Source organism: Hyaena hyaena, unplaced genomic scaffold (assembly GCF_003009895.1).
Source record: "Hyaena hyaena isolate Hyena2069 unplaced genomic scaffold, ASM300989v1 scaffold_252, whole genome shotgun sequence".
Lineage (NCBI taxonomy): Eukaryota > Metazoa > Chordata > Mammalia > Carnivora > Hyaenidae > Hyaena > Hyaena hyaena.
In genome coordinates, this window is record NW_024080884.1 from 1,204,808 (window position 1) to 1,226,448 (window position 21,641).

Below are 21,641 nucleotides of genomic sequence, written 5' to 3' on the forward strand. Positions count from 1 at the left end.
CCTTGACCTCTGCTGTCAAGGAAGAAATCATCCTGTATAGACAAGTTCATATTAGGATGGAATGTGTGACTCTTCCTAGACTGTAAGCTCCTTGAGGACAGAGAGTGTGTCTGAATCCTCTTAGGCTGCCTCCTGGAAACTAGAGCAGTGCCTGTAGACAGTAAGGACCTACTGAATTATGTAAATCCCATCGGATTCTCTAGTTAGTAAATTGGACAGAGGCACGGAGACCTAGGGCACAGAGATGTCACTTGAGTAGCTCACTTAAGGGAAATGTCCTTAACTCAGCAGATGTGGTAGTATTTAAAAAACAACAACAAAAAAAAGAAAGGACCATGTGCTTCTCATTAAGAATAAAAATGGAAAATTATTGATTTGTAATTTTATAAACCTGGAGGCTTATTTGTTAGTGAAAAATAAAAAGAAAGAGTTTAAGTTGGTGCCTTGACATATATCTCCAACCTCTGAAAAGAGAACCAACATCCATCTTCTGTATCACAGCATATTTGCATATATAAACACCTAGAAGATGGACCATCCTCATTCCTAAGGATAACACTCTCATCTAGGTTCCTGCCCCCACCTCATCTGTCTCTTCCAGAACCTGATCTAATCAAGTGTTCATCTTAAATCTTCATATTCCTCTCAATATTCACCTTAAGCTCCAGCATCTCCACTGCTGTGATCTTCTTCCTCTTAGCACACAAACATCTAAAGAATACTTCTCTACTCAGGTCACTCTTAGAGCTACCTTTCTAATGCACCTTTCCTTTCCACAAAACATCTCAGAAGACCTCTGTATTTAATAATCTCTTATATATTGGGGGACCCGGATGGCTCAATAGGTTAAGCGTCCAACTTGAGCTCAGGTCAGGATCTCACAGTTCATGTTGGGCTCTGTGCTGACAGCTCAGAGCCTGGAGCCTGCTTTGGATTCTGTGTCTCCCTCTCTCTCTGTCCCTCCCCTTCTCACATTCTGTCTCTCTCAAAAATCAGCAAACATTAAAAAATATTTTTTAAAGAATCTCATATATTGGCTCCCTCTATTTTTATCTTATTGTTTCTTCCCTTCCTCTATGTTCATCTGTTTTGTTTCTTAAATCCCACATGTAAGTGAAATCATATACTTGTCTTTCTCTGACTTATTTCACTTAGCATAATACACTCTAGTTCCATCTATGTTGTTGCAAACGGCAATATTTCTTCTTTTTGATCACCAAGTAATATTCCATTGTGTATATATATATATATATACATTTTCTTTATCCGTTTATCAGTTGGTGGAAATTTGGGTTCTTTCCATAATTTGGCTATTGTCAATAGTGCTGCTATAATCAGGGTGCATGTGCCCCTTCAAGTCAGCATTTTTGTATCCTTTGGGTAAACACCTAGTAGTACAGTGGTGGGGGCGGGGGGATAGACCTAATGGGTGATGAGCATTAAAAAGTGCACTTGTTGGGATGAGCCCTGGGTGTTATGTGTCAGTGGTGAATCACTGGGTTTTACTCCTGAAACCAATACTACACTGTATGTTAACTTGAATTTTGAAAAATAAATTATGTACTGTAAAAAAAGCCTCAAAAGGGAAGTTCGTGTTGACAGAATGAATGAACAAATGATCAAAAATCAAGTGATGCTGCACCAGGTAACAGAACCAGCAAGCAGTGGAGCTGGGATGGAAACCCACACCCAAAGTCAAGACCCATATCACAAAGTCTTCCCCACCTTTTGCCTACAATCCAAATACATCAGTCCCAAGTGAAGCATGATTTAGTGTGTTACCTCAAAGAAAATGGGATTGCCACACAACAAGCAGAAATTATTATATTCTATAAATATGTTGGTCCAGACCATGGAGGCCAACATGAATATCATTTCAACGATTGATCACCAAGATGCAGCTGAGATCTTTCTCCAGCAAATAACATCTCAGGTTGCTAATGTGGAAAAAAGAATGGTTATTTTGGAGAAGAATGAATTTTCATCCTTCAAAGCAGGAAGTGAGAAAATAAAAACTGGAATTTCATGTGTGAAAAGAACAAGTAATGGATGAAGCAATCAAAATCTGAACAGGATAGCAAATTCGACTTCGGTCTAGAAAGAAGCAGAGTAAAAAAAAAAAAATGTATTTATTGAATGAAAGGAAGCTTTGAAAGTGAGGACATAAATGGTGGCATTTCACGCCAAGCAAGATGGGGCCCTCATCCAGATAGACAGGACTATAGACCCTGAGGTCGCTGGCCTCAAAACCATGCTTGAGTTACACAAGGCTTGATAGTATTAAAGATTTAGCAGGTCTGTATTTACATGTCTAACAGGGGCTCTGAAATTTTATCAACTGGGGATATAATAAAGCATCTATTAAAAAAACAAAAGGAAGACCAAAATTTGCTCCTCAGTGAGTTTGTGATTAGCTAACAGTTTGTGATTCACTAGCTGGTCATCAGAAAGCATGAGAAAAAGCATGTAAAATTGTATCTTTGCCACTCTATTCTTTTAAGTAATGTTTTGGATTGAGTTTTGTCTGCATAAAATTCCTATGTTAAAGCCCTAATCCCAATGTGTCTGTGTTTGGAGATGACTTTATCCTTCAAAGAGGTAATTAAGGTTAAATTAATTTGGAGGATGGGGACTCAATTCAATAGGACATATAAGAAGAACTGCTAGGGAGGCATGAAGAAGAAAGGCCACGTAAGGGCACAGTGAGAAAGTGGCCATCTAAAAGCCAAAGTGAGGGGCGCCTGGGTGACTTAGTCGGTTGAGCGTCCGACTTTCGCTTAGGTCATGATCTCGCGATTCGTGGGTTCGAGCCCCACGTCGGGCTCTGTGCTGACTGCCAGCTCAGAGCCTGGAGCCTGTTTCAGAGTCTGTGACTCCCTCTCTCTCTGACCCTCCCCTGCTCACACTGTCTCTCTCTCTCCTAGAAATAAATAAAAATATTAAAATAAATAAATAAATAAAAGCCAAAGTGAGAGGAAGCCTTAGGAGAAACCAAGCCTACTGACCCCTTGATCTTGGAGTTCTAGCCCCCAGAACTGTGAGAAAATACATTTCTATTGTTTAAGTCACCAGGTCTGGTGTTTTGTTATGGGAGCCCTAGCAGCTGATACAAATAATAATGATGATAAGAATTTTCCTGGGAATTTCCCTTGACTGATGATTAGGCCATTGACAGGCAGTGAAAATCATAACACTGGAAGGTTCCTGAACTTCCTCTCTGTGGCTCTGCTTCCTTAACCCAGGTTAGCTGTTTCCTATCTGTGGCAAGCAGCTAACTGGATGGATTTCCTGTGGCATGGAAATCACTCACTTGTGAGCATTGCTTTGTCAATATGTTGCTGCAAAGGAAGATTATGGGCTCCAGTTCAAGCTCCTCTAATCTCCCAGCATTTTCAGTTCCATCAATTTCATCCTGAGCCTTAAAAAAGATTTCTAAAATCATACAGAAGCAACTAAGAGCCTGCTACAGTTTCACAGTCTCCATGGCAATGTTAGAGATGGAAGCTACATTGACTTCTTCACATATCTCCTGGACTATTTTGTCAGTGCCTTTTATGTATGGTTTTGGACGCTTTACAAAGCCTTTCTCACTTATTATCTTGGTTAAGCCTCATGGCAAACTCATGTGGGAGGTATTATTACCTCCATTAGGCCTATTATGAAACAGGTTTGGAGAAGATAAGTGGCTTAACCAAGGTTTACACAGTTTGTAAGTGGAAGAATCAACATTTGAACTTTGATTTGTCTGGTGCCCAGGCTGTTCTTGATATGCTAACCACAAAAAGCCTAGGCTGTAGCAGTGGATCACTTTCCTGCCCTGGTGCCCTTTCTTGTCTCTTGAAAATTTACCACCTGGACCACATTTCTGAGATGGGCTTTACATTGTTTTTTTGTTTTTTGTTTTTTTTTAATTTATTTCTGAGAGAGAGACAGCAATGAGCAGGGGAGGGTCAGAGAGAGAGGGAGACACAGAATCTGAAACAGGCTCCAGGCTCTGAGCTGGCTGTCAGCATAGAGCCCAATGCGGGGCTCGAACCCACGAACTGCAAGATCATGACCTGAGCTGAAGTCGGACGCTCAACCGACTGAGCCACCCAGGTGCCCCTTTACATTGTTGATGTAGAGCCTAAGAGACAGCGTCCCAGGCAAAGATGAGGCAAACTTTGGTCTGGTACTGGTGTTATCACTAAAATTGAGTGATCTTGGCCTATTCATGTAATTGAATTTTTCCATAGGTAAAGTGGAAATAATAATCCTTGCCCACTCACTTCCTCAATCCCCTCTACTATTTACTACACTAGGTGAAATGAGTTTAGATTCCCAGAGCTGGGAATATTTTAAAGCACTGCAAACAAATGTGTTATTTCAATGTATTATGATTAGCAGTGATTGGAAGAAGTTTCTAATGATTTATTTTGCTTATATGCTTACCCTTTCATAACTTTCCCCAAGGGAGGCTGTGAGTTCCCCAGCCGTATCTGCTGGCCCTGGCTGCTAGGTCACAGGGATGCTTCCTGAAAGCTTTCAAGCACCTGTGACTTAGATAAAGGGCTTTCTTTGGACACAGAATCATGTCCTGCTTACAAACAGGGCAGGCTAGAGGAGGCAGAGGTGGGGCAGGGGTATTTATTGATTGACATACCATGTGTTCTACCAAAATTACAGACATCCTCAGCAACACTGAGCTCCATCTTCCAACAGCAGTAACCTGTTCATCAATGCACACTGAATTGGCCTGCTTCCCTTTGCTATCCTATTTTCCCCACTCTCCTGCCTGTATATCCAGAGATCTCCTCCTAAATAGACTTTTCCACACAAATCCTAGTCTCAGGGTCCACTTCTAGGTAAACCCAAACTCAAAGACACTCCAGGATAAGCAATAGCTTCCCCTGACGTGTGTAGAAGGGGATTAAGTGAGTGACAAACTCCCCACCCCAAGCCCCATGGCCTTTATTGTCCTCACAGAGAGTGTTGTATGTCAACTTCTTCTTACCCATATTTCTTCCTTTGCTGGGAGCTCTGGAAATTTCACCTTGCCTAACTCACAAGTTCTCTTACATATCCTATAATTTTCTCCCCTCCCACTTTCCCTGTCTTTCAAATTTTTCAGATTATTTTAGGAAAATCTCTCTCCTTCCAAACTCCTAACTTTATTTTTGAGCCTCTAATATTTCTTGACTCATGTCTGAAAAATGCAAGAGTACCTGGAGAAGGAAAGTCATATTTTCCAAGTGTCATTGCACATAATGAAAATCATCACCCTCGACCTCCAAAGCACTGAAAAGTGTCCCTAAGATCCTCTCTCAAAATCATTATAATTGTTTTCTTTCTCTTCCTCAGCCTCTTGTAAACCCAATTTTTTTCGAGGACCAACTTTCAGGATAAGGGTCAATCCAGTTCTCTTAAAATTTTCTAAATGTTCTTCTTCGTTTGCAAGTAAAACATCAAGATTTTTCTAAAACTATGTTTCTGTACAAATACAGAGACTTACAGTAACATTAAAGATGTAATAGTTTTCTATGGATGAGCACTAGATAAAACAGCACAGTTAACATGATTTCCAATACATTTTTGCTCTTAAAGAGTGACTACATCCCCCCCTCTTTCCTTCCCCTTAGAGACATTGACACATACAAATCAGCTTTACTAACAAATTGGACAGGAACAAGAAGTGTGTATTTTAGGTATATGAGCTATTCATAGGACGCCTCAGACTTAAAACACAAAGCGCTTCATGGAGCTCTAATGTAAAAGCATTGGGAATATCAGACTTCTGTCTAGTAGTTTTGCATAGTGACATGCAAGGTAAATACTGTGCCCCTGTTGAATTTATTTGTTCATTCGTTTATTATTTCACAATACTTTAAGTCTATAAAGGAGAGAATATGTATGTTCTTTTTAAAAAAATGTTTATTTATTTTTGAGAGACAGAGTGTAAGTGGGGGAGGGGTACAGAGAGAGGGAGACACAGAATCCGAAGCAGGCTCCAGGCTCTGAGCTGTCAGCACAGAGCCCAACACAGGGCTCAAACCCACTAACTGTGAGATCATGACCTGAGCTAAATGTGGACGCCCAACGGACTGAGCCGCCTAGGCGCCCCTAGAGAATATGTCTGTTCTGACACAATTCTTTGGTGACAGAATTCCAACTCAAATCAGTTCAAGCAAAAAAGAGGTTTTATTTGCTCAACTTCTCTGTCTGAGGTTAAGGGTTGATATGGAAGGACTGAGTGGCTCAAAAAAAGAAGAGTTGATCTCTTCATGACTCAGCAATTCTTCCCTCTGTGTTGGCTTCTTTCTCTCAGGCAGACTCCTCATAAGTGACCAGAAAGATGTTTCTCATCATCTTTCTCAGCAGCAACGGGTTTTTATTATCCTCACAGCTAGAATCTCAACAAAATGAGAATACCTTTGTCCCAAAAGACAATCCAGCAAAGGTGCTGGGGAGAACGCTAATTGGCTTTGCTTGGATCACATGACTATTCCTCATCCAATCACCTTGCTCCAGGAGAACAAACCACACTCATTGGTCAGGCCTGAGATGTGCGTCCATCCCAGGGGCTAAGGGTAAAGTCAGCCCCACTTAACCACCTGGACCAAAGAAAAGAGGAGTGTGGTGCTCCCATTCTATTTCACGTCCCCCAATTATGTCCAGTCGTAGCACATAACTTAGTTATATTAAGTTTATTTAAGTTGATTAAGTCAAGTTCCAAGGAAGTAAAGTCCTCTTTGATTTCATGGTCTGCTCATGCTGAGCTGTAGGAGTTTTTCCATCAACACCTGTGACCTGAGATATCTTCTCAGCGGAATCAGGGTACATATCCCTGATATGTAACAAAAATGTTACTCCTAGAATACAGTACTTATTGAGATTTAGTGATATCCAAAATAGGAGGGAAGAAGGACCTCTCAGCAGAATGCCAGGAAGTGTGTCCAATTGTCCAGGATCCATGGTCTAAATTCAGTTAGGACATATCTTCCCACAGGAAATGAATTTAGGTACCGTGAATTTACCATATCCAGGAAGGAGAAACCTCATAGACAGCTTCATTTCTTAAAAGAGTAAATTTGAGATGTTGCCGCCTTCCAGCAAAGTTATAAATTTGCAATAAGTACAACTCAAGCACCAGCTCTTATCTGAGATTTCTTTCTTTCTCAACCAGTGGGGGCCAGTAGATTTCCATTTCTCCTTCGAGCTCTGGGTTCTCAGCACTCACATGTGGCCCTGATGGCAAGATCCATCTAGAAATACTGCCCCCAAGTATTTAGGCAGGAGGTGGTCACTTCTTCAGCCCCGTGTGTTAGTGGCTGCCACCGCTGCCCTTGGTAAGGACCAGGTCATTTCCAAGACACTTCCTCCTAAAGAAAATCATCACTCCTTCTCATCTATATTTCAGCTGAAAGAGCTCCCTTTTCAGATCCCCAGACTGGGACTGCTTTTGATGCTTCTTAATGCTGTGTCTGTAGGGGCCCAGTGGAGACCAATACCTCTGCCCCCTGTTCTTCATGATACCATCATTCTTGAGTCTCCTCTGCTTTGGAATTCTGTTAAGTTCTCAGGCATGTTCCCTCAGGGCACTAGAAAGATCTGCTTGCCTACCTTCTGTATTTTTTGAAACTCAGAAATGCTTTAATATTTTTGCTTTTGAATATATAGTCCTACAAATTTGAGATTCATTACCTCCTTCTGACCAGTACCCAGATTTTTAAAGTATTCACATCTCCTCTACACCACTCTTGGGTTTTCAGGAACTTAGTCCTGCCCCCTGGCTCCAGGAATGGTCTGGTTTGGCTTAAGCCAAACCACATAATCTATTCTTCCAGTAAAAATTACTAAATAATGACCTAAACTTCTCCAAGTTAGGATGAATCTCGGGACTTCCACTTGCAAAGCTGGAGAAAAGTGCTCTCACTCCCTCTACTGGTCATGACAAAGGGAACATGTGGCTGGCGGTCATCCTACTGGGATTGAAGTACCTGCCAGAACTCGTATGGAAAGATAATTGTTTTTCTCCACTTTGGGGGACTCTATACTTATTCCAAAGAAAAACTGGCCAAATGAATTGAGAAATTTCTCTTTGAGAATAGAGTTCCCAGTTATATACATATGACACACAACACATAATATTATATAGAATATTATATATACATACATATATAGAGAGAGAGAGAGTGAGAGAGCGAGAGAGAGCTTATTGATGGAAAAGCTCTGTTCCCCTCAGGTTCTATTTTTTTCAAAGCTAGAAGTTACTCAGAACCAAGAGTAAACAGGTAAGGGGTCAGTTTGAGTAACAGTATTTCTCTTGTGTGTGTGTGTGTGTTTAAGGAAAATTCCTTGTTAATGGTTTCAAACACTGGCCCTGAACTCTCCTTGGAGCAAATATGACCACTGACATTCACCATAAGGAGAAAAAAAATGTCCTTTTTTTTTTTTAGTGTTTATTTATTTTTGAGAGAAAGAGACACACACAGAGAGTGTGAACAGGGGAGGGGCAGAGAGAGAGGGAGACAGAGAATCCGAAGCAGTCTCCAGGCTCTGAGCTATCAGCACAGAGCCTGACGTGGGGCTTGAGCCCACAAACCACAAGATCATGACCTGAGCCAAAGTTGGACACCCAACTGAGCCACACAGGTGCCCCCAAAATGTCCATTTCTTTTTTTTTTTTTTTTTTTTTTTACAAATAGTTTATTGTCAAATTAGTTTCCACATAACACTCAGTGCTCATCCCCAAAGTGCTCAGGGACCATATTTTTAACCATGTGCCCATCTGATATCTAACAGAGCGCCTGACACAGAATTGTCACTCATAAAATGTCTGGTCAATGAGTAAGTGAGGATATGAGTGATTGAGACGTTGATTCTAATTAACACATAAAGTTAAAACACTTATATATAAATCATCAAGGACTCACATATTGTTTAATACAAGTGAAGATATTGTCAAGCCTCTCTGCAGGACACACATGTACATGCGCACACGCACGTGTACACATCCTTTTCCCTCCTAGGCTTCTCTTCCTACTAGAGAAGCCCTATAATGCTGACATTTCTTGTGAAGGTCTTTCTCCCAAGCTGTGTCTACCATTTGCTTGATCCTTCATTCAATAAGTGTCCCTTGAGTGCTTCTATGCCAGGCCAATGAATAAAAACAAGAATCCATGTACTCATGAAGGTTAGGTTCTGGTGTGGGGACACAGGCAATGGATACAATAAATCACCATAGTGTTTGCTAGGTGAGCGTGAAGGTAATAGAAGATAATCAAGAAAGGGGGTTATGGAATACAGTGTGGGGTAGGATAGAGATCAGCTTAAAATTGGGGTGACAAGGAAAGCCTGACCTAGAAGGTAATGTTTAAGTCAAGAGCAGAGAAGGTCAAGGGGTGAACCATGAAGGTAACTAGGGGAAACATTCTAGGTAGAGGGGAGAGCCAGTACAAAGGCCCTGAGCATCCCTGACATGCTCTAGGAACACAAAGAGGCCAGTGTGCCCTCCACTGTGGCTGGAGGACAGTGGGAAAGCAGGAGAGGAGCAAGACATGAAGCCTGAAAGAGCTGGGTGGCCAACCAGGCAGGGTCTCACAGGCTCCTGAAAGGACATTGTTTGTACTCCAAGGGAAGTCCTTTCCCCAGGGTTCTGAGCACAGAATCAATAGGATTTTAACAGAGTTAGGAGGTTGTTCGAATAGTCTAGGGGAGAGCTGATGGCACGTTGGGCTGCTGTCAGCAGTGGGGATGATGACTAAAGGAATTGGATGAAAGGGTGTGCGAGAAAGAGAGAAACAAGGATGACTCCAGGTTTGGGGGTTCCAAGGGGTGTGTGGAGGAAAGGGAAGACATGGAGGCTGGACCATTCTTACTGGCTGCTGCTGGAGGCCTGGGCATCCCCTCCCAGAAGCTGGCTGGTGGGATGACGCTTATCCAGGCAAGCAAGCCATGCACCCAGCTCCACCCCAACTTCAGCTCCTCTCCAGGAAGCCAGTGGGAGAGCCACAGCTGTTGTCACTCCTGCCTCACTCTCTTCCTGACCCCACGTCTGAGATGAGCTGCATCTGAGCTCCCTGATGCATTCTCAGTCTCTTGATCTCTCCGCTCCACACACCCACTCCCTGATTTTATTCAATGCCCTCTGCACGTTCCTCACTCTCCCCGCTCAAACAAGAGCAGAGCAGTCTGCTTTCTAGCCAAGTGACAGAACACTAACAGCAGAGTGCCCTTGGACCAGGAGACTGCCACCCAAGTCTATGGCCACACAGATAGATTGTCTGGAAGGTTCTCTTTCAACTCAGACCATTCCGGGGGGAAATTGGGGACATGACTGACAATGGCCCCAGCTGGGAAATGAACAGGCAAGTTGTTGTCACATCCTGGTGGAAACCAGACCTGTAAGCAGGAGGCCAAAATACCCTGGAGCAGATACAATGAGGAAGAAAATGGTGGGGTACATGGAATGGGCCAGGAGAACCCCAAATCAGCCTGAGAAAAGAAGAAACATCAGTGGAAGGCTGAGAAGACTTTGAGTATGGCTCCCAAGGAGGTACCATGGAGGCCGTATCCAGAATAGAAAAGGAAGATTGCTACCCCTTGCATTATAAGCAGGAGGCCTAATCTCACAGGCTGCCCTCAGACGTCCCTGCTCCCTGCCATCTGACTGCCCGTGGAATGCACCATTCTAAGGTGGTTACTGTCTTTGTTTTAGGTAAGGTACCAGGCCACTTTTAGGTGCCTTAAGCTACTATCAGATGGATTTTGCTTTTTGAACTCAGATGGGCTGGCTGAAGACCAGGGAGCTCAGTGGACCACAGAAGGAATGGTGTTGTGGGGAATCTCTGTTCGTCTGCTCAAGTTTGTGATGGCCACAACATGTTAGAGTGGAAAGAGTTTCGGGCTGAGACTCTGGAGACCTGGGGCCTGTCCTAAACTCATTATGTGATACACATTAAGACCTTTCACCTTTTTATCCCTGAGTCCTCCATTTCATCTGAAAAATGGACAACTAGATGAAATGATCTCCAATATCTCTTCCCATGTAGTAATTTCAAGATGTTTAACTCCATCGTGTGCACGATTCTGATTCCAATTATAATGTGTGGGGATTTTCCAACATCACCAAGCAATTGTTCAACACCAGCAGGGTGTCCTACAATTCAACTCATTCTGACACTGTCTATCTGGAGGAAGCCTCAGATCCCTCAGGCTGAGGGCTCAGTCCCACATGACTGCCACCTCCACCCACTTCAGACCCCAACCACAAGTCTGGGTTGCAACCTGTGCTTCCGACTAGCCAGTTTCTACAACATCCTCCTTGGGTTCCAGTAACTTGTTAGAGCATCTCACCGAAGTCAAAGAAGTATTTTATTTGCAAGATTACTGGTTTACTATAAAAGCCTGTAATTCAGGAACAACCAGAGGAAGAGATATAGAGAGCAAAGTATGGAGTAAGGGGAATGGGTCTTCCATGCTTGCCCTGGGTTCACCAACTCTGCCCAATCTCCATGTGGTCACCTCTCCAGAAGTTCTTTAAACATTTTTTTAAATGTTTTATTTATTTCTGAGAGAGAGAGAGAGACAGAGAGACAGTGTGAGCAAGGGAGGGTCAGAGAGAGAGGGAGACACAGAATCTGAAGCAGGTTCCAGGCTTTGAGCTAGCTGTCAGCACAGAGCCTGATGCGGGGCTCAAACCCACGAACCGTGAGATCATGACCTGAGCTGAAGTCAGACGCTTAACTGACTGAGCCACCCAGGTGCCCCAACCTCTCCAGAAGTTCTATGTACCCTTTATGGAGGCCTTATTCCATAGGCATAGTTGGTCAAATCATTGGCTGTTGGCAATTGATTCGACCTCCAGCGTCTCTCTCCTCCCCAGAGGTCAGAAGGGAGGGGCTGAAAGTTCCAACCTTCCAATCACATGGTGGTTTCTCCTGGCCACTAGCCCCCATCCTTAGGTACAGTCCAGAAATTGCCCAGTTAACATAACAAAGACACCTTGATAGCTCTCATCACTTAGGAAATTCCAAGAGTTTTTGGAGTTCTGCACCAGAAACAGGATGAAGACGAAATATATATTTCTTTTTGTAAATCACAATATGACAATGTGGATAACCAAGTGCAAACTAATTTTCAGGTACATGATGAAAAATGAAAGCCCTCTCCCTTTCCTTAGGGAAATTTGTGTTCATTCAATTCTTACAAGGCTTCTATATTGAGTGGCAGTCAGTTATAATAGTCATGTGATTTTGGCTCTTAGCAAAATTATTCTGATATCTGTGTAATAATGCCCAGGTTATGGATTACCTATGCCATAGTGTTGTTAAGATAAAATGAGCTGGTGTATAAGCAGAGTGTTTAGAACTGTGTCAGGCCTGCAGGAAGCACGTCTAAGTGCTAACCATCATTGTTATTCCCATCTCTACCATGGGATGGGTCACTTAGCCATTCTTCTCCTGCTAAAGAAGAGTGGAGTTTCTCATTTTCACTGAGCTCCAAACTCAAGCCAGCAGTCCTGATGGAACTCTCGGCCAGGAACCTGGCTCTGTGGGCCACATGGGAGGATCCTTCATCTCTCAGCTCAGTCTCCAAACACAAAGCCAGCCTGGTGGCTGCAGAAGAGTCAGGGAGATCAGGATACGGTGCATCAGGTGACGGTTGTGAAAGCAAAGTGCAGTGATGTTCGTGAAAGTGCTTGGTCACCTTCACGCTCCCTCCAAACATAGGAGGTTATGAGCAATGCTGTGTCGTCCTCCTGGATGAACAAGAGACAGTGAGCCCATTTCAGCCAGAGTGTTTTAGAGCATTTCAGAGACGGGAGATCAGCTGGTTGACCTGCACTTGACTCCCCAAAAGCCCCAGAGAAGTGAAAAGGGTTTGTCCATGGTGTGGCAGTGGCTGCAAGAGGCTTTCCACAAAAGAGGGCAAAGCTCCTGGCTTATAGGGCTTAGGACATGCTGCTGACCCTGAGCCTTATAAGCCACAGATCAAGAGTGCTTGTCCTTGAAGCCACAGCCTCTCATGCTGGAGGTGATAAAAACAAACAAAACAAAATAACTTCCTCCAAAAACTGTATGTACACTTGAGACGATGTACATGAGAATCTGGGCCACACTTATCAGCTCTGAATCTCCAGCAGGTGCCTGCCTTCCCCAGTTTAGTTAGAGGCACTTTCCATTTCTGACATCTCCACTAGAGGGAGCCACCACCACTTGTATTTCTCCCACAGGCCAAATAGAAGACTCAGAGCTGCTCTTGGGTGCCCATGGCACCTCTTAATTGGAAAAGTTTATCCAACAGCACTTAGGTCATGCCACAGGGTCCTTTCATGACTAACCAAACCTGCTGTGTGAATCCTAGCAGGGCTGAGAGTCTGTGTTGTTCTTCCTCAGGGTCTGTCGGGGCCTCCTTCTAGCAGTCCTGAGTGACTGGATGTCCAGAGAAATGGGTGATGACCTGCCCCTTGCAACCCATGCATGAGCAGAAGGAGGTTCTGTGTGGAGTGGTAAACATGGATGCTCAGAGATCCCGAGCCCGTGTGGTGGGCTCCCTGATGGATCCTATGGCCTGTGAAGTCCAGTGGGCATTGTGGGGTGTCTCCAATCTCCTCGAAGAGGCAACAGAGTAATGGGGAGCAACAGGAAATTGCTCTGGAAATTCCACACAGAGGCCTGACATTTGGGGACTTCTTCCCAACTTGCTCTCTATGGAGGGAAATTATCCATAGGAGCTAAGCATAACATGGCAAAGAAATCAAGTGTCTTTTGAAGAAAAGTGGTTTTCCAGTTCAAGTACCACTTGGTTGCAGAGATTTTCTAAATCTTACCTGGCCAAGAATCAAACTGAGTAGTGATGAACTCCTACCCAGGTAGGTGACCTGTGTACAACCTTTCTCTTCCGGAGCAAGTCCTTAGCCCTGGGCCTTGGTTCCCTGCTCTGTCAAGCAGGGGTGGGTCCTGATGATCTCCAAGATGCCCCCTGCAGTAGACAAATGCTCAGTTTGTCATCTTATATTATGGCTCATTTGTTACCAGCACTCTGCAGCTTGAAGCATGTTAAAAATGGTTTCCCTTCATACAGAAATGCTGATGCATAGGAGCACATGTACCCCAATNTCTTCTGCCCATTTCTTCACTAGGTTGTTTGTTTTTCAGGTGTGGAGTTTGTTGAGTTCCTTATAGATTTTGGATATTAACCCTTTATCTGATATGTCATTTGCAACTATCTTTTCCCATTCTGTTGGTTGCCTATTAGTTTTGTGGGTTGTTTCCTTTGCTGTGCAGAAGCTTTTGATCTTGATGAGGTCCCAATAGTTTATTTTTGCTCTTGATTCTCTTGCTTTTGGGGATGTGTCAAGTAAGAAGTTGCTGCGGTGGAGGTCAAGGAGGTTGTTTCCTGCTTTCTCCTCTAGGGTGTTGATAGTTTCCTCTCTCACATTCAGGTCTTTTATCCATTTTGAGTTTATTTTTGTGTATGGTGTGAGAAAATGATCTAGTTTAATTCTTCTGCATTGATTCTTCTGCTAAAACCTCAAGTGCACTTTGACAAATTGCTGAGGCAACCATGAGCACTGTCACATTGGCACCTACGTGTGACATCACAGAGTGCAGACATTGTAAAGAGGATGTTTAAAAGAAGAACGAATACTTTGCTTAGTCTGGTTCTCAACCAAACAAGGCAGGAGGCCCATTGGCTCCCTGCGTGACCTCCCACATAGCCTGGTGTGTTGAAGTTCCTATTTTATTAACTGTTACCACTTCCTTTTAATTCTCAAAAACCCCCTTATGCTCCATTCCCTCAAAGGAGACAGATGTGATCAAGTTTAACAAGAATCATTCTCCAAGAGCTCAGTTCTCATATCAATCTAAAGACACTTAAATTGGTCCTATTTTTAAAAATACCTTTGGTAAAGGAATTTTCCTCAGTAACTTAAACTCCTGGTTGTTGTTCTGTTTTTTTTTTAATTCAAGTAATTACACAATTATTTTGAGACCATGGTAAGAAGGATATAGTACAGATCTTATCAATATCTCTTTTGAGGAAGGACTCATTTTGAATCTTACTTGAACTTGGACATGAGAAAGTCAGATTTCTTTAATAGCTGACAAGCTTTTCTACAAACTTACTTCTGATAGTTGCAGAGGAAAAAATAATTAAATGGGGATTTTTCTTTGAGGCTTGGATTTCCTAATCCAAACTGGATATTATCAAAGATCCTTTATAGCAACTTCCTTGAGAGATTAAATAGACATCTTGTCTGTCTTTTTGAGAGAACTAGGAATGTTTCATTTTTAAGAAACAGCTTTATTGAGGGGCACCTGGGCGGGTCAGTCAGTTGGGCGTCCAGCTTCAGCTCAGGTCATGATCTCACAGCTCGTGGGTTCGAGCCCTGCGTCGGGCTCTGTGCTAACAGCTAGCTTAGAGCCTGGAGCCTGCTTCAAGATTCTGTGTCTCCCTCTCTCTCTCTGACCCTCCCCTAATCGCGCTCTCTCTGTCTCTCAAAAATAAATAAAAACATTAAAACTTTTTTTAAAAAAGAAACAGCTTTATTGAGATATAATTAATATAAAAAATGGACTTTTTAATACATACAATTTTATGAGTTTGTAGCAGTGCATACATAGGTAAATATGAATTTTCAAGTGTCTAGTGGAGATCTGGTTTTTCATGTTAGGTAAACAAAGTGACGAAGACAATTTTAAGGAGTTTTGCCATATTTTAAGATGATTCAATGATCTCAGTGCAAAAACTGAAATGAAATGAATGTTGAGGGCCCAGATTAAGAGAAAACTTAGTGAACAGGAGTCCCTCCTTTCGATTTCTTCTGATTAAAACAAAGCGCCTACTATATGGAAGTAAACAAGAGATACAATGTGAATTTAATTGCACATAGTGCCTCATATATAACCCAGGAAGTGGGAGTTTATCTCTAAATATGACAGCAAGGCATTAAAATCGAAAGTTGTTTCATTGATGTCGGTACTCAAAGTAGTCCAGTTAAAACCTACATCCTTTTGAAAAAAGAGAAATATACCAAAGAGAGATGCAGAGAACTTGGGAGGGGGCTCAGGATTTCTGACAGCACAGATAATGCAGGGGTCATGGGAAAGTGGGGGTGGGGTGGGGGACAAGGGAGGCGTGAAAGGGCCCAGTTATGAGGGCCACTGGAGAGAGACATGGGCAGGGCCGTCCCAGGGGTGAAAAGGAAGCCATCTGAGAAAACCAGTGGTGGAATAAATGTGTGCATGTTGAAGACGTATCTGCAGAGCCACTAACAGTAGGACCCAGATCTAAATCCAAGTACTGATTTAAAAAAAAAACAAAAAAACAAAACCTAGAAATCTAAAACCTAAGACTGCAAGCCTAGCCATGTAACATTTAGACGTCAACTACCGTTTTACTTTCTCTCGACGCCCACTGAGAAGAGCAGTAACCGCGAAGTACTCCCTGCTCTCCGGGTTTCAACTGTACCGGGAATCTGCGGGGACCGTGGGGTCAGCTGAGGTTACAGTGGGAAGAGTTTGTGGAAGCAGGGTTGACAGTAGGTCTTGTCATCCTGCTCCCTGAAGACGCCCTGTGACAACTGCGTCAGGCAGAAAGCACAGACAAAGTGCTCGGGATGGAACTTGTGACCCATGGCACTGATGCAGCGGCCGGTGATGGGCTGCCCGCACCCGCGGCACAGAGTTCCGCGGCGCTGGTGGTAATGCAGCTCACAGAAGGGACGTCCGTCCAGTTCAAAGAAGGAACCAGTAGAAAAACTGCTGAAGCAGTCCTGGGGAGAGGGGGGCAGGGCGAAGAGAAAGAAAAGGAACACAGATGTCAAGAAGCAGAACCTCAGCGAAGTGAAACCCGCAGTCTCGAAATTCCTGCCAGTTACCTGGCAGACGGAGGCGAGAATACCGCCCGTTTGCAAAACAGCCGAGCAAACGCCCACAGGGGGCGCTGTGTTCTGTGCCTCCTTTACCTTCACATCAAGTCCTCACTCTAAGGCTGTGAACCCTCTTACCAGCTGGCGTCCTGGCCTCTCGGAGAGAAGGACTCTCGACTTTCCCTAAGTCCAAAAGGTAAGGGAATATACTGACCCCACAAACAAAGCATTCCGGGTGCCAGACGCTGTCCATGGCTGAAAGGTAGTTTTCCAACACGGGGCGGTTGCAGCCACCACACTTAGGAGAGAACATGGTTAAGAAATCCTTCCGGCAGTATGGCTTCTTGTCCTTCTCGTGAAAGCCTGGAGGGGCCAAATCAAGATGTAGGGTGATACCTTCCGGCACATGGGAGGCTGAGAAGAAGCCAATGATTTTGGCTCTCCTGATCTCAGTGTCGTCATATTCAAAGCAGGACCAATAACAGATACCAACCCCAATAGCTCATTATAAGAAATACAGGAGATAATGGGGGACAAGTGCGTTAGTGCTGTGGCTGGCTCATCCCTAGCAGTTAGTATCGGGGTCTATTCCTCCCCCACGCCTTTGTACTACCCAGGACTTGGCGTGGCCCATCTCACCATATGTGATTCAGAAATCAGTTCAGATACCACCTTATCATAGAAGCCTCGCATCAGCCCATATCCATCACTTCATATTTTTTTATTTTTTATTTTTATTTTTAATGTTTATTCATTTTTTGAGAAAGAGAGAGAAAGAGCATGAGTGGGTAAGGGACAGAGAGGCAGAGAGACACAGAACCTGAAGCAGGCTCCAGGCTCTGAACTGTCAGTGCAGAGCCCCACACAGGGCTCAAACCCACAAACTGTGAGATCATGATCTGAGCTGAAGTCAGAAGCTTAAGGACTGAGCAACCAGGTGCCCTCACTTCATCTTTTTTTTAAACCATCTTTCTAGCACTTACCACAATCTAAAACTATCTCTGTGGTCTGTCTTTCAGTATTAGAGCATTAGCTCTGAAATGAGATATCCTTGGCTTTGTCCCATTATAGCTCTGGTACCTAAAATAGCACCTGAAGAAAAGTGCCTAATATTGAAAAAGAAAGTGCTATGAAATAATAATTTCCAAATGGATGCAAGGTTCTAGATGTAATAATTCCAACCATTCAAGACTTGAAGCAAAAATGAGTGGCTTCCTCTTTAAACCAGGAACGAGAAAACTGGTAAAATTGGCTCAAATATCAAAAGCAAGTTAAAACTCAATAAATTTAGCTCCATTAAAAATATATGTCAATGATTTGTGCATGACCAAAAGCATCATAAGCAAAGCCATAAGCACCATTAGATGGGACAAACTGAAGAAAATATTTTCCAAATATATCTCAAAAGAATAGGGTGTGGGTGGACAAAGCAAATGAGTTAAATAACATTGTGAGGAAGCAGCTTCAAATCAAGAACATGGAATATTTAATAGGACATAGGTTCCAGTTTCTTAAGAAACCAATGGTATTAAGAAAGGGGAAGAGTGGATCATTACAGGATTTTTATTCTGAGAAATAAAACCATCAAATGCAATGCATACACTTTCCTTGGACCCAACTGATTTAAATAAACAAAGTAAATGACATTTTAGAAATCTGACATAAAAGATCTATATGCTGAAAACTATAGAAAGCTTATGAAAGAAATTGAAGAAGGCACAAATAAATGGAAAAACATTCCATGCTCATGGATTGGAAGAACAAATATTGTTAAAATGTCTATTCTACCCAAGACAACCTACACGTTCAATGCAATCCCTATCAAAATAACACCAGCATTCTTCAGAGCTAGAACAAACTATTCTAACATGTACGGAACCAAAAAGACCCCAAATAGTCAAAGTAATGTTGAAAAAGAAAACCAAAGCTAGATGCATCACAATTCTGGACTTTAAGCTGTATTACAAAGCTGTAATCTTTAAGATAGTAAGACATTGTCACACAAAAAAAGACTCATAGATTAATGGAACAGAATAGAGAACCCAGAAATGGACCCACAAATGTATGGCCAACTCATTTTTGACAAAGTAGGAAAGGGTATCCAACAGAAAAAGACAGTCTCTTCAGCAAATGGTGCTAGGAAATGAACTATTGGGACTTCAAGATAAAAAGCATCTGCACAGCAAAGGAAACAATCAACCAAATTGAAAGGCAACCGATGGAATGGGAGAAGATATCTGCAAATATCAGATAAAGGGTTAGTATCCAGAATCTATAAAGAACTTACCAAACTCAACACCTGAAAAACAAATAAGCCAGTGAAGAAATGGGCAGAAGACATGAACAGACACTTTTCCAAAGAAGACATCCAGATGGCTAACAGACACATGAAAAGATGCTCAACATTGCTCATCATCAGGGAAATACAAATCAAAACCACAGAGATACCACCTCACACCTGTCAAAATGGTTAAAATTAATAACACAAGAACAACAGGTGTTGGCAAGGATGTGGAGAAAGGGGAACCTCTTGTATTGTTGATAGAAATGCAGACTGGTACAGCCACTCAGAAAAGTGGTGTGGGGATTCCTCAAAAATTAAAAATAGAACTACCCTGGGGCGCCTGGGTGGCTTAGTCGGTTGAGCGTCCGACTTTCGCTTAGGTCATGATCTCACGGTTTGTGGGTTCGAGCCTCGCATTGGGCTCTGTGCTGACTGCCAGCTCGGAGCCTGGAGCCAATTTCAGAGTCTGTGTCTCCCTCTCTCTCTGACCCTCCCCTGCTCACGTTGTCTCTCTCTCCTAGAAATAAATAAAAAATATTAAAAAAAAAAAAAGAAAAAGAAAAATAGAACTACCCTACAACCGAGCAATTGCACTACTAGATATTTATCCAAAGGATACAAAAATGCTGATTCAAAGGGGCACATGCACCCCCATGTTTATAGCAGCACTATTGACAATAGCCAAAGCATGGAAAGAGCCCAAACGTCCATTAGACAGATGAATAGATAAAGAAGATGTAAATATATACAATGGAATATTACTCAGGAATCAAAAAGAATGAAATCTTTCCATTTGCAACAACATGGATGTCACTGTAACCCTCGGACCTAGAATAGCGCCGACACATACAGGGCAGGGGTTCAATAACTATTTATTGAATTAGCAGACATGCGAACAGTATTACAATATTGACACCGTCAGCTCCAGAACTATGATGTCATTTAGAGCCTCTCCAGGACTAACTAGATTATGTACAAATAGGTGAACTTTGCTGTCAGGAGCTCTCCTTACCATTTATCAGGAGGGTCTGCCTAAAATGAAGGTGACGATTAGCAACCCCATGGATGCAGCACTTGCTTTGTCCTGGTTCCATCTGAAGGTTCTACCTACGGTACTAAATTGAAATTAAAGTCTTCACAGCAACCCTCCCATCTTACAAATGAGAATAGGGAAGCTCAGAGAAATTACATGTAACGAACTAGCCAGTAGGGGACCTGAGGTTCAAACCTAGGCCTACCTTCAAAGCCTAACTTCTGTGTCACACCCCTAGCTGTCTGTACCCTAGTCTTGACCTCGGCGTGGGGACTGATAGTATCGGCTGAGCCCAAATATCATAACCTGATAGCTCTGTAAATATGAGGGCTGTATCTTTACTTCCACTGAAAGAGCAGGTCACAAAGCACGCACAGTGCACTGAAAAGTGGCCCACCCATGAAACGCAATGCCTAGGAACCCGTTTTGATAGTAGCACCAGATCCAAAAAGGCAGTAGGAGCAGCCAGGGGTTGGGACCCAAATCAAGCAACTCCGGTTTTCCTATTATCTCTGGTCACTTTTTGAGATCCCTTGCGTCATTCAACCACGCTGTCCTTGAAGACAGACAACTGAATAGACTTCTGAGGCCTCCAGATCTAAAATTCTAAACTAATAATTTTATAAGCTGTTCTGGGTTCTTCTAAAGCCCTGAGACGCAGAAGAATGTACTTTTCCCCCCTCACTTTATCAAGGAATGTCTAGAGTCTGATCAAGGACAACAGCATGCAGGAAGCCTACCATTTAAGGAAAACAAACCAGCACCCACAACCCTTGCTTTTGTGTGGCATGGTATTTGTCAAACTGCAGCATGCATCCAACACCTGGAGAGCTTGTCAATATGCGGATTTGCTTGGCCCTAGCTCCTCCCCCAACCTCCCCCAAAGAGTTTCTGGTTCAGTAGGTCTGGGGTGGAGGCCCAAGAATTTGTAGTTATGCTCCATAAAGCAAGTGACATAAAACTGAACTTGCCTATAAATGGGTGTTACTTGAGAAAATCGTTAAGACATGCCAACTGACCTAGGAATGACCCTCATCTAGGCATTGCAGGGTAGCTGGTCTCCAGAATGACACAGCAGGGAAGGAACAGCCTCTGGTGAGTCTCAGGAGAGGAATCAAAAGCAATCAGCCAAACTTGCTGTGATGCCCCCACATTTCGTGATCCAATAAACTGAGAAAGTTTCAGCAGTCACTTTCCTGGAGGCCCTCTCTGGGGCCAATTACCTCTGGAGGACACATGAGAAACACTAACAACTAAAATGCCACAGAGAGAAAGAGAGAGAGAGAGAGAGAGAGAGAAAAGTGTCTATACTCTCGGCGAGGCTCTTAGCCACAGGGGAAATTAGGGAGCACCTGCATGGCCTATATAATGAACAATTAAAAAAGAAACACACAGGCACTGAGGACCTGGTCCCCAGGGGAGGATGCTAAGGCCTGATATGCTTAGAAAGTTGAGACTTAAAGAGGAAC

General features: G+C 43.1%; 1 protein-coding gene across 3 annotated transcripts in view; it reads right to left on the minus strand.

The window, feature by feature from the left end:
* Positions 1–15,546: 15,546 nt before the first annotated feature.
* Positions 15,547–21,641, minus strand: part of LPXN (leupaxin) — a 40,280-nt gene continuing 34,185 nt past the window's right edge. For all 3 annotated transcript variants that reach the window (XM_039245058.1, XM_039245059.1, XM_039245060.1), the window contains 2 exons: positions 17,070–17,218; positions 15,547–16,759 (listed from right to left, as the gene is read on the minus strand). In XM_039245058.1, the coding sequence (XP_039100989.1) occupies positions 16,490–16,759; positions 17,070–17,218 (419 nt within the window). In that variant the 3' untranslated portion in view covers positions 15,547–16,489. The remainder of the gene's footprint in view (positions 16,760–17,069; positions 17,219–21,641) is intronic.